Source organism: Saimiri boliviensis, chromosome 2 (assembly GCF_048565385.1).
Source record: "Saimiri boliviensis isolate mSaiBol1 chromosome 2, mSaiBol1.pri, whole genome shotgun sequence".
Taxonomy (NCBI): domain Eukaryota; kingdom Metazoa; phylum Chordata; class Mammalia; order Primates; family Cebidae; genus Saimiri; species Saimiri boliviensis.
Window position 1 is genome coordinate 126,910,384 of NC_133450.1, and position 12,888 is coordinate 126,923,271.

Consider the following 12,888-nt stretch of genomic DNA (forward strand, 5'->3'; position numbering starts at 1 on the left):
TTGCCACCGGATGGAAGATTCAATGGACATGGATATGAGCCCCCTGAGGCCCCAGAACTATCTTTTCGGTTGTGAACTAAAGGCCGACAAAGATTATCACTTTAAGGTGGATAATGATGAAAATGAGCACGAGTTATCTTTAAGAACGGTCAGTTTAGGAGCTGGTGTAAAGGATGAATTGCACATTGTTGAAGCAGAGGCAATGAATTACGAGGGCAGTCCAATTAAAGTAACACTGGCAACTGTGAAAATGTCTGTACAGCCAATGGTTTCCCTTGCGGGCTTTGAAATAACACCACTAGTGGTCTTACGATTGAAGTGTGGTTCAGGGCCAGTGCATATCAGTGGACGGCACTTGGTAGCTGTGGAGGAAGATGCAGAGTCAGGAGATGAGGAGGAGGAGGATGTGAAACTCTTAAGTATGTCTGGAAAGCGGTCTGCGCCCCTGGAGGTGGTAGCAAGGTTCCACAGAAAAAAGTACAACTTGCTGCTGATGAAGATGATGATTATGAAGATGAAGATGATGATGATGATGATTTCGATGATGAGGAAACTGAAGAAAAAGTGTCAGTGAAGAAATCTATATGCAATACTCCAGCCAAAAATGCACAAAAGTCAAATCAGAATGGAAAAGACTCAAAACCATCATCAATGCGAAGATCAAAAGGACAAGAATCCTTCAAAAAACAGGAAAAAACTCCTAAAACACCAAAAGGACCTAGTTCTGTAGAAGACATTAAAGCAAAAATGCAAGCAAGTATAGAAAAAGCGCACTGAACAGTCCTGGGCATTACTGGTAAATTAAGCCCAGAGATGGGGAGAAAGGAAAAGGAGAGACAAATATAGTCCATGCTGAGTGTCATCAACAATCCAGACTGAAGTCTTCTATTTTAATCTCAATCCCCTTTTCTGATTTGCCACCAATGCCTCTTCAGGCTGGAAACAGTCTCACAATCTTGGTTCCCTAAAGCACTTTGTTCTGACTGCTGTGATTCAGTGAACCTTGCCTTTTGCTTTCTATTACTTGTGTGCATTTGCCTCATCTCTGACCATGTTTTAAATCCTTTGTATCTCCTCAGCTGCTCAATAAATATTTGAATGAATCAAAAAAAAAAAAAAAATAGATGCCTTATCATTTGTAGTCTATAATCTACTACTGGATTTAAAAGTTTCCCTCAGTACACTTTTAGATCCGTTATAGTAGAGAATTAAAGAATGTTATACAAAATCATTGTGTAATAAAACCTCACTAACGTCATTAAGCATAAACTTACTCCCTGCCTGTCAACACCAAAAAAAAAAAAAAAAAAAAAAAAACCCCAAAAAACAACAACAAAAAAGATACTTATTTGCCAACTTGATGAAAACTGTAAATAAAGTGTCTAAACTAATAAATGCTGAAGTCAACAGTATCATATCTTTAAGGCTACCAATGACGTAACTCTAAAAATATGATTTTCTCCATACCTAGCTATAAAAAGAAAAATCAGTGTTACCACATAATGGCTTCAAAATTCTGGGCTTACCTTTTTTTTCTCCAGTGTAGGGCACATAGTCTTCTCTGTCTTTATGCTCCAATGCTTCTTTCTCCAAATATGAAAGGAGATGCTCTCTATCAAATGGCCCTGTGGCGGACTTCGATGTCTGGTTCTTCTGCCGGAACCCTGCAGGCAGAAGGGCATTCTGCCAGAGAGAATGAATCAGCCAGTATGACTAGTAAGAATGCTAATGCTATATGCTACCATAGATCACCCATATAAAAAAGAATTATAGATTGGACTGTGATACAGGCACTGAACACTTCGTTGCAGAATTTTAGGACAGAAATGCACAAGTGCTCCAGACATGAAACTTCTTTTTTATTAGGTAGAATTCACTTACATTATTATTAAAATAGGCATATACATTAGTACATTTTCTTTTCTTTTTCTTTTTTTTGGAGACAGTGTCTCCTTCTATCCCCAAAGCTGGAATACAGTGGTACAATCTCAGCTCACTGCAACCTTCACTTGGACACAGTGTCTCCCTCTAACCCTAAAGCTGGAGTACAGTGACACAATCTCAGCTCACTGTTACCTTCGCCTCCCAGGTTCAAGTGATTCTCATGCCTCAGCCTCCCAAGTAGCTGGGGTTACAGGCGTCTGTCACCACACTCAGCTAATTTTTGTATTTTTGGTACAGACAGGATTTCATCATGTTGGCCAAGCTGGTCTTGAACTCCTGACCTGAGATGATCTGGTTGTGTCAGCCTCTCAAAGTGCTGGAATTACAGGCGTGAGCCACCACGCCCAGCCTACATTTTCTAATAGAACATTTTCTTCAGAAAGAATTCTACTGGCAAGAAACACTCTTTAGTTTTTAAGTGTCCTGGGATGATAATAAAAAAAGTTTTATTAACCACATATCTCATCTTCTCACTTACATTAGTAGGAGCTAAATGATGAGAACACACCGACACATACGGGGGAACACACACTGGAGCACAAAAGAGGGTGGAGGCTGGGAGGAGGGAGAAGATCAGGATAAATAACTAACAGGTATTAAGCTTACTTACTATCTGGGTGATGAAATAATTTGTACAACAAACCCCCATGATACAAGTTTACCTATGTAACAAACCTGCACATGTATCTCTGAACTTAAAGTTTCAGAAGTTTCATTAATGCTTAATAACTGCTGAGTGTATATATATGTACAGAGAATAATTCCATTACAAGAGTGTAAAATGACTCTTACACATGATATTCCTTTATGACTTCTATTTCATTGTACAGACTTTTTCATGATTAAAACACATATACCACATAGAATATCAGATTAATATTTACTTCTATTTAAACACAATGTGAAATGTTGTGTGTCTGCATACATATATATGTGAGCACTAGGGTGTACTTGCAACAATCACTATCATTGCTTCACATGCCCCAAGGTACCCCTGGGATACTCTTAGAAACAGCTACATTCCTGGGTTTCCACAAGGATACAGCCTTTTTGAGTTCATGAACTGACTCAGAGTTGAAGGAGGTGTGGTGGAAGGTAATGGATTAAAGTTGTCTCCTGTAGTCCCTTAATTTTCACTACACCCGGTAAACACAAAGGCTGACTAGACTAAGTGAACACCATCCTTTTGCTTGTAAAAAGCCAAAGAGGTGATACTGCCTTGTCTCATATTTCTGGGTATATCTTTATATAAAATGGGAGGCAGCCAGAGAAATCACACAAAAGGGCTAGTCCCCTTGCAAAGTCTCCTCATAATGGCAGGGACACTGAATTTCATGAGTGGTATAAGACAATTTTTCATTATAAAGGGTAATCTTATATGGATAATGTTAACAGAAAATACTCAATTTATAACTAGGAAATATAGCACTTCAACTGTGGTCATTTGTTGAGATACATAATTTTCATAAAATTCACCTCTGTGTTACCCTTTATGTAATGGTACCTACTACACAGAAAGCTGAACTATAAAGATGAAACACACAGGAGGTCCATTCCTAACTCTGTACCAAGTATGTTTTTGTAATACAAAATTGTTTATGGAATCATAAAAAAGAAACATAAAATTTCTGCCTTTAGACTTAGAAATCAAGACAGGAGTCTGGGTGTGGTGGCTTATGCCTATAATCCCAGAACTTTGGGAGGCCGAGGCAGGTGGATCACCTGAGGTCAGGAGTTCGAGACCAGCCTGGTCAACATGGTGAAACCCATCTCTACCAAAAACACAAAAATTAGCTGGGTGTGGTGGTGGGCACCTGTAATCCCAGCTACTCAGGAGGCTGAGGCAGGAGAATCGCTTGAACATGGGAGATGGACGTTGCAGTGAGCCGAGATCACACCACTGTACTCCAGCATGGGCAACAAGAGCAAAACTCTGTCTCAAACAAAAAAATCAAGACAGGAACTACACATGAAGAATCCATTTCCAATCGACCTGCAAGTCCTACTCATTTTTACTTCCTGGAGAACTCATTCATCTTTTTCTTAGCTCCAACATTATTACTTTGGTCCAAGCTATGATCCAAGCTTGCTAGGATTATTACATTACCTTTCCAACTGGATCAGTTGCCTGGTATTTTTTATCCTTCACCACCAGCCCCTCAGTCTGTTACCAGAGCCTCATCTCACAGTCCCTCTCCATTCCAGTCACACTGGACTTTTTTTTCTCCCTTATACTTGCCACATACTTCCTTCTACCACCAGGCCTCTATGTGTGTGGTCTCCCTTCCCAGGAATGCTCTGCCTATTCCTTTTTGATACTCATTTTTCAGACTGCAGCTCTATCCCCCCAGGAAAGCTTTTCTTAACCTCTCATCATAAGCTCTTACAGTGTGTAGCACTTACGATTCTTGTAATATGGTATAATTATGTGATTAATGTCGAACTGCTCCTATTCCTACCAGCCTGCATCATGAGGGCAACAATCGTATTTGTCTTGCTCATTCTTCTTTTCCTAAGCCTAGCACAGTACCTAGGATCTACAAGTTGTCCCCAAATATTTACTGAATAAAGACTTCAGAATGCTTTTAAAAAAAGATTCTCATTAAGCCAAATTAATAAAAAGTTAGTTTCCTTCTCCATCAATAATACATAGATGTATATATTGCTATTTTATGGTGTTGGTAATGGAAGCTGCACTGCTCTACTTGCCTGTTCAAGCCCATGTGACACATAGTCTTAAATATGATAGCTGAAATCCTGGGTTCGTAAAAAGTCTTTTCTTTCTTTCTTTTCTTTTTTTAGGAGACAAGGTCTTGCTCTACTGCTCAGGCTGGAGTGCAGTGGTGTGATCATAGCTTACTACAACCCTAAACTTCTGAGCTCAAGCTATTTTCCTGCTTAGGCCTCTGAAGTAGCTGGAATTTCAGGTGTGCACCACCATGCCCCTGGCTAATTTTTAAAATTTTCTGTAGAGACAAGGTCTTGCTATGTTGCCTAGGCTGGTCTGGAACTCCTGCCCTTAAGCAAATCTCTCTCCTTGGCCTCCCAAAATGTTAGGATTACAGGTATAAGTCACTATGCCCAGCCAAAAACAGTCTGACCACAAACTAAATGACAGCTAACTGTTTTTAGAGACTATAAACCCATGAACCAAGTTTCATTAGAAATATATTCTCATCAAGAAAGCTAGCCGGGCGCGGTGGCTCAAGCCTGTAATCCCAGCACTTTGGGAGGCTGAGGCGGGTGGATCACGAGGTCGAGAGATCGAGACCATCCTGGTCAACATGGTGAAACCCGTCTCTACTAAAGATACAAAAAATTAGCTGGGCATGGTGGCACGTGCCTGTAATCCCAGCTACTCAGGAGGCTGAGGCAGGAGAATTGCCTGAGCCCAGGAGGCAGAGGTTGCGGCGAGCCGAGATCGCGCCATTGCACTCCAGCCTGGGTAACAAGAGCGAAACTCCGTCTCAAAAAAAAAAAAAAAAAAAGAAAAAAAAAAAGAAAGCTAATAGACCATAATTACTTATCAGATAAAAGTTTTCTTTAATATGATTGTCATTAAAAATGACACGTTTCTCTCTTGCAGTGTAATTTTGCTGTAAAATATATTCCCAGCATTGTGGGGGGAAAGCTTTTGCTAGGCTGCCTGTCTTCTGGAGATAGATTTATTATTATTATTATTATTATTTTTTAGTAAAAACACAATGAGCTCGCAAATAAGTACACTGAATACAGTAGAAGGACAGTAAAATAGTCCTCCAAAATATAATAAGGTACCACACACACCTTCATCCTACTTCCTGAGATGTTGTAAGTTACAGTGGTCTTTCTCTGGCTGAAGTAGCTATTACCCTTGACCTTTTTCTTACCTGGTTCTTCACCAGGATGCTTTCCAAAAACATGTCACCCAACAAACGGGTGCTGTCAATAAACATCATTGTTCTCCTAGTCTCAACTAACAGTACTGAGGTTAGGAGAGTTGTAACTGGGGTTGCGGAGTTTGCAAAACACATTCAGAGGTTAGAACTCAAACCTCCCCACACAAGAAGCAGGCCGCCTAAAGTAAAATAAATAAATTAAAAAAAAAAAAAAGTCATCAGATTTCAAACTGATACCACAGTGCATGAGTTGGGAGGAGACTCACTGTGGTTTAACAGAAAGACTGCTAGACTGTCAGGTATCCATCAGGCAGTGAGGGATCTAGTCCCAGCTCTTTCCCTAATTTTAATAACTGAGGCAAGTTACCTAATTTGTTTTCCATCTGTAAAACAGAGGGCATGAACTAGATCAATGTTTCTCAATCAAGAGTGTTTTTGTCCCCTAGAGGACATCTGACAATGTCTGGAGACATTTTTGGTTGTCAACTCAGGGGGAAGAGTATTAATCATGTTTTTCTACCTGGGTAATATAATGAGACCCGATCTCTATAAAAAAATTAAAAAAGAAATTAGCTGGGTATAGTGGTGCTTCCCTATAGTCCTAACTGCATAGGAGGCTGAGGTGGGATGATCGCTTGGGCCCAGGAGTTCGAGGCTGCAGTGAGTTATGATTGCACCACTGCACTTCAGCCTGAGGAAGAGTAAGAACTGGCCTCTAAAAATAAATAAATGTCATGTGTTTTATTTTCTGAGTTTTATGATGCTTTGACATCTAGGGGCCTTTCTATACCTGGAGAGACCAGTCCTTCCAGGGCTAGCTAGAGAGCACTATTCCCCACCACCCTCCCGCCCCCGCCCCCAGCATACCTTTCAGCAAACCAACCAATTCCCCCAACCACCTCTTTTTTATCTAATTCTCTCTTATCAAGCCAGGATTTCCCCACCCCTAAATGACCCAAAGCCAGATAATGAACAACTAGAGACTAGTCACACAGCCCTGAGCCTGTTAAAATTATTCAAACTATCTAGTCCTAAACTTGTTCAAATTTGCCTATTCTGCCTCACCCATTCATTCCCACAACACCACAATAAAGACTCTGGGCCATGCTTGTTCCCGGCCCCTTTTGCCTCCTGACCGATCTGCGTGCTTCCCCGTGTGCCCATGCGTGGCACAGTGTGCCTCCTGCTCTTGGAACTGTAAGTAATAAACTCTTATTTCAAGGCAATAGTTTCAGTGTCTGTCATCCATCACCAAACCTGATAAAAACAACATCCTAGGAACATTTTAAAACAAGGGGGCCAGGCGCTGTGGCTCACGCCTGTAATCCCAGCACTTTGGGAGGCGGGTGGATCATGAGGTCAAGAGATCAAGATCATCCTGGTCAACATGGTAAAACCCCGTCTCTACAAAAAATACAAAAAATTAGCTGGGCATGGTGGCATGTGCCTGTAATCCAAGCTACTCAGGAGGCTGAGGCAGGAGAACTGCCTGAACCCAGGAGGCAGAGGTTGCGGTGAGCCGAGATTGCACCATTGAACTCCAGCGTGGGTAACAAGAGCGAAACTTCGTCTCAAAAACAAAACAAACAAACAAACAAACAAAAACAGGGGGAGTGTGCTACTGGCCAGCGATGCTGGTAAACATCCCTCTAATACACAGGATGGCCCTCCCTACAACAAACAATTATCTGACCTTAAAATTAAATAGTGTCAAGGTTGAGAAACCCTAGACTAGATAGTCTTAAGCTTTTTCCAGTTCTTCTTTTTTTTTTTTAAGACAGAGTCTGGCTATGTCGCCCAAGCTGGAGTGTAGCGGTACAATTTTAGCTCACTGTAACCTTCACCTGTCTGGTTCAAGCAATTCTCATGCCTCAGCCTCCCAAGTAGCTAGAACTACATGCATGCATCACCATGCGCAGCCAATTTTTGTATTTTTAGTAGAGATGGGGTTTTACCACGCTGACCAGGTTGGTCTTGAATTCCTGGCCTCAAGTGATCCACCCACCTTGGCCTCCCAAAGTGCTGCGATTATAGGCATGAGCCACCACACCCAACCACTTTTTCCAGTTCTAAAATTGATTCAATCATGTCTAATAGATGAACTGCCTAAGATATTGCTGTAATGTGATAAAAACAGCACTGTTATCCTGAGTAATCCCCCTCCACTTAGATGTACTGGGAACTTTTCCTTATAATAGTAACTATGGTTAAGGGATTTGATCTATGTTATAGACACATCATCCAGTAACAAGAACAATGTTATAAAACAAACTCCATCTCAGTCCTTAGAGAGTACTTAAAATCAATGTCTTGGCATAAATAAATGTGGTAAAGAAAAGAAGCCTAGGCTAGGCATGGTGGCTCACCTGTAATCCCAGCACTATGGGAGGGTGAGGTGGGCGAATCACCTGAAGTTGGGAGTTCGAGACCAGCTTGATCAACAGGGAGAAACCCTGTCTCTACTAAAAATACAAAATTAGCTGGGCATGGTGGCACATGCCTGTAATCCCAGCTACTCAGGAGGCTGAGGCGGGAGAATCGCTTGACCGGGAGGTTGCGGTCAGCTGAGATTGCACTCCAGCCTGGGCAACAAAAAAAAAAAAAAAAGAAAGAAAGAAAAGAAAAGAAAAGAAGCCTAGCAAACAACCATTACCTTCAGGACCTTCAGGCTCTTCCCTCACTGCCCATTCCCCAACATATCAGGGAATATCAAGTCAAGGGTTATGAGTGTCTATCTTAGCCTTGTGTAATTTATAAGACAAACAGCACACACTTTGCAAGTTAAAGCTTACATACATACATTCAGGTCTGCTCCACAGTAGACTGCTGTATTGCCAAGAAGTTACTCAGATCTATTCTACCAATGACTGGAAACTTACTTAATTTGGTCAGCATCTTTCAGAAAGGTGACAGTTAGGTTTAGGGTCATGAAGAACCTTTTAGAGGCATTCTACACCAAAGCCACCTAGCATAGAAGCTCTGAAGAGACAGAGGTTGGCATATATAAAAAAGGTAATCATCTGCTGCACTGTACTAAAAATACCCATTCCTGCACAGAGGAGATAAATTTCTTAGAGGAGAAAAAATTTCAGGAGATGTTTGAAATAAGGATACTGGAGTAGCTTAGAATAGTCATGTCAGTAAACATATGGAAGCAGAAATGGGGAAACGCAGAGGGAGCAAAAGCAACTGGATTTGTATAAAAATGAGGAGAGGGTAGAAGGTGCCAGAGAAAAGTCATGAAAAAGCTCAAACACAGCTACTGAGTTTCAAAGAATTTGAAAATTTATTTCATTTCTCTTTGTCAGCTAGCACCTACCTCTGGGTCAAGATCGTCCAATACAGTTTCCAGTTGTTTCAGTTCTGTTTCTGATAGGTTCTCAAGGAGCTCATCTTCATCAAGGTCCTTGTACTTTTCTAAGTCCTTCCGGAATGGCAGTGCCATGATATGCAATGTATCAAGTCACTTAATTTTTGCTGTTCGGTACAGTCAGAAGTGATCTCTGCTCTTTCTTAAAGCTATGGAGAGAAAACACAAAAGCATTTTAAATAATAAGTCATATCCATCTATTTAGATCTAATTCTTAAGTCAAATGTAATTTCCATGTGTCATATATTCTGTGATCATATATCACATACTCTTCTTGTTTATGAAGCATTCAATGCCTTTTGCCTCGGGTTGAGAAAAAAAAAAAAAAAAAACAGGAAAAAAGAAGAAAGCATAAAACAAAATTCAGGTTCATTAAGGCAGCCACTTGACAGAATTTAGAATTTCTAATAATTGAATTTTAGGCAAAAAAAAATTATAATGTGTGCCAAAATAAAAGTTTTTCCATCAATGGCTTTCAAATTATTTTACCAGAGTATTTTGCTTCAGCACAATATGTTTAAGGCACACTTGTTTTACTATATATTGTTTAGGAGAACAATATGACTCAATATTAAAATGGGGGGATATACATTCCACATGGCAGGAGTGGTCTCTTCCCACTAGGAAGAATTTTTTTTTTTTTAAACATGCATCTGAAAATATTTTTCTGAGGTTTTTAAAGGAAAGCAATATAGCATTCTTAAGATGCTTCAGTAAAATACTCAAAATCATGCTGGGATACATCATCCACTGATTTACAAGGTTGGTCAAAGGGTCTGACTGTGGGAAAGGACCTTCACCATTTCCTTACTGTGTCATCTCTCCTGGACAGATATGAGGTTAATCAACAAGCAGGTTAATAGAAGCTCTAGAGCAGGCATCCCCAAACTTTTTAAACAGGGGGCCAGTTCACTGTCCCTCAGACCACTGGAGGGCCGCCACATACTGTGCTCCTCTCAATGACCACCAATGAAAGAGGTGCCCCTTCCTGAAGTGCGGCAGGGGGCCGGATAAATGGCCTCAGAGGGTCACATTCGTAGTTTGGGGACACCTGCTCTAGAGACACAGAGTTTGGCATATATCAAAAAGCTAATCATTTGCTGATCCTGCATGACTGTTCTATAGGAAAGGTGAAACCAAGGATTTCTGCATATTCCAGCCATATATGTGTACGGACTGTCTGTCTCATAAAATATACCTAGTACAGAGCTGGAAGCAGTGGCTCACGTCTGTAATTCCAGGACTTTGGGAGGCCGAGGTAGGTGGATCGCTTCAACTCAGGAGTTCAAGACCAGCCTAGGCAACATGGTGAAAAATATGAAACATCAGCCAGGTGTGGTGATGTATATCTGTGGTCCCAGCTACTCAGGTGGCTGAGGTGGAAGGATGGCTTCAGCCCAGGAGGTAGAGGTTGCAATGAGCCGAGATTGTGCCATCACACTCTAGCCTGGGCGACACAGCAAGACCTTGTCTCAAAAAAAAAAAAAAAAAAAAGTACCTACTACCTATGGAAATAAATAAACTTTCCACTTAGTGATTTGGTTATGTTTTTCTTCACTGCAAAATACTTAGTACTTCAGTCTGATGTATTTCCTTTAATACCCCTTCCCCCAAGTTTTCCCAACTTAATATTTTAGTATGTTTTTTCTGCAAACCAGTAACATTTTGAGGCTCCTTTGAAGTGTTTCCATCTCCTATAAATGGAACTGTTCACACTATGTTTAGAAATGTGGGCTCACTGCAGAAGTCTGACAGCAACTTGACTAGCAACCACCTTAGGTCCAATAACAAGCAAAGTAGTGAGGGGAGGGAAGCTCTGTTTGCTGTTGAGAAGCTCCTCAATGGGTTGTAGAGTTCGGACCTCATGGCAGAGAGAATTCAGGAATGCAAAGATGAGCTCCAGCTCCCCGAGTTGGAACAGCTGGAGCACACTGGACTGTTAAGCCATGCGGAGATTAAGCTATCATCAAGAAGATCTAGAGTACAGAATCTAGGGAAGAGCCCTTTTCAAGGACAACTTTAACAATTACGCTCAATATGAAATTAATCTTTTGGAGCGGATCCAGAGAAGAAGAACACGCATTGGAAATTCATTTAACAAGGATGAGACTGAGAATTCTATTGTACACCGGGTACAAGGTGTTTTCTGATGTGCCTCAGCAAAGGGGAAAGATGATGTTCAACTTTGACTGTCCTATGTCGTTTTTTGTTTTTTGCTTTTTGTTTTTGTTTTTTTTTTTGAGGCGGAGTTTCACTCATTACCCAGGCTGGAGTGCAATGGCGCAATCTCGGCTCACCGCAACCTCTGCCTCCTGGGTTCAAGCAATTCTCCTGCCTCAGCCTCCTGAGTAGCTGGGATTACAGGCACACGCCACCATGCCCAGCTAATTTTTAGTATATTTAGTAGAGACGGGGTTTCACCGTGTTGACCAGTATGGTTTTGATCTCTTGACCTCGTGATCCACCCATCTCGGCCTCCCAAAGTGCTGGGATTACAGGCTTGAGCCACCGTGCCCGGCCGTTTTTTGGTTTTTGTTTTTTTGTTTTAAACGGAGTCTCACTCCACAGACACGCTGAAGTACAGTGGTGTGATCTTGGCTCACTGCAACCTCCACCTCCCAGGTTCACATGATTCTCCTGCCTCAGCCTCCCAAGTAGTTGGGACTATAGGTGTGTGCCAAAATGCCCAGCTAATGTTTTTATTTTTAGTAGAGACGGGGTTTCTCCACGTTGGTTAGGATGGTCTCAATCTCTTGACCTCATGATCCACCCGCCTCGGCCTCCCAAAGTGCTGGGATTAGAAGCATGAGCTACCGTGCCCTGCCTTTTTATTTTATTTTATTTTATTTTATTTTTTTGAGATGTAGTCTTGTTCCATCACTCAGAGTGGAGCGCAGTGGCATGATCTGGGCTCACTTGCAACCTCTGCCTCTCAGGTTCAAGCAATTCTGTCTCAGCCTCTCAAGTGGGTCAGACTACAGGTGCCTGCCACCACACTCAGCTAATTTTTGTATTTAGTAGAGACAGGCTTTCACCTTGCTGATCAATCTGGCCTCAAATTCCTGACCTCAGGTGATTCACCGGCCTTGGCCTCCTTAGCAAGGTATTCTCGATGTTCATCATTCACTCCAACAGGTGAGCTTTGTGGATTATGGCAGCCAAATGGGAAATGGAAGACTGCTTGTCTTCAGAAAGTGCAAGGCAACTATTTCTTTGGGCACCGTGCTTTCATCCAGAGTGCCCAAAACTTTATCAAGACAGAGTCTTGCCTGAGCTGATCTTGAACTCCTGGATTCAAGTGACCCTCCTGCCTCAGACTCCCAAGTAACTGGGATTACAAGCACAGGACACTATGCTTAGCTTGATGCACTAATCTCTAATTCCAGGAAAGAGAACCAATGATTTACTGTGGAGATGTTGAGGCCAGATCTACCATAGGTCCTAATGTTTTCCAAAATACATGGAAAACATACAACTGGGTTTTAATTATTATCCCAGGTCAAGCATCTCTAATCTAGAGCTAGGAGCCAGTTAAAGTGAAGGATAAAGTACAGTTTTGTTGGTTTACTCTCATTATAGAAGATACATAGTATGCATTTGTTCTGAAAAATATGGAGGAAATAGAATATTGTGGCCAAAAAAAAAAAAGCACCCTGGTATCTTCAAAAAAAAAAAAAGATGCAAATAAACAGAATT

The 12,888-nt window shown here is 41.3% G+C and overlaps 1 protein-coding gene and 1 pseudogene across 2 annotated transcripts in view; one reads left to right on the forward strand and one right to left on the reverse strand.

Moving 5' to 3' along the window:
• Nucleotides 1-12,888, reverse strand: part of TMOD3 (tropomodulin 3) — a 91,403-nt gene that overhangs the window by 42,200 nt on the left and 36,315 nt on the right. Inside the window, exons 1-3 of one of the 2 annotated variants that reach the window (XM_039462846.2) lie at nucleotides 10,391-10,597; nucleotides 9,142-9,341; nucleotides 1,527-1,683 (exon numbers count right to left, since the gene is read on the reverse strand). In XM_039462846.2, the coding sequence (XP_039318780.1) occupies nucleotides 1,527-1,683; nucleotides 9,142-9,267 (283 nt within the window). In that variant the 5' untranslated portion in view covers nucleotides 9,268-9,341; nucleotides 10,391-10,597. Of the gene's footprint in view, nucleotides 1-1,526; nucleotides 1,684-9,141; nucleotides 9,342-10,390; nucleotides 10,598-12,888 lie in introns of those variants that run through there. The other variant, XM_039462845.2, reaches the window with a different exon arrangement.
• On the forward strand, nucleotides 11-1,121 carry LOC101029748 (nucleophosmin pseudogene; annotated as a pseudogene).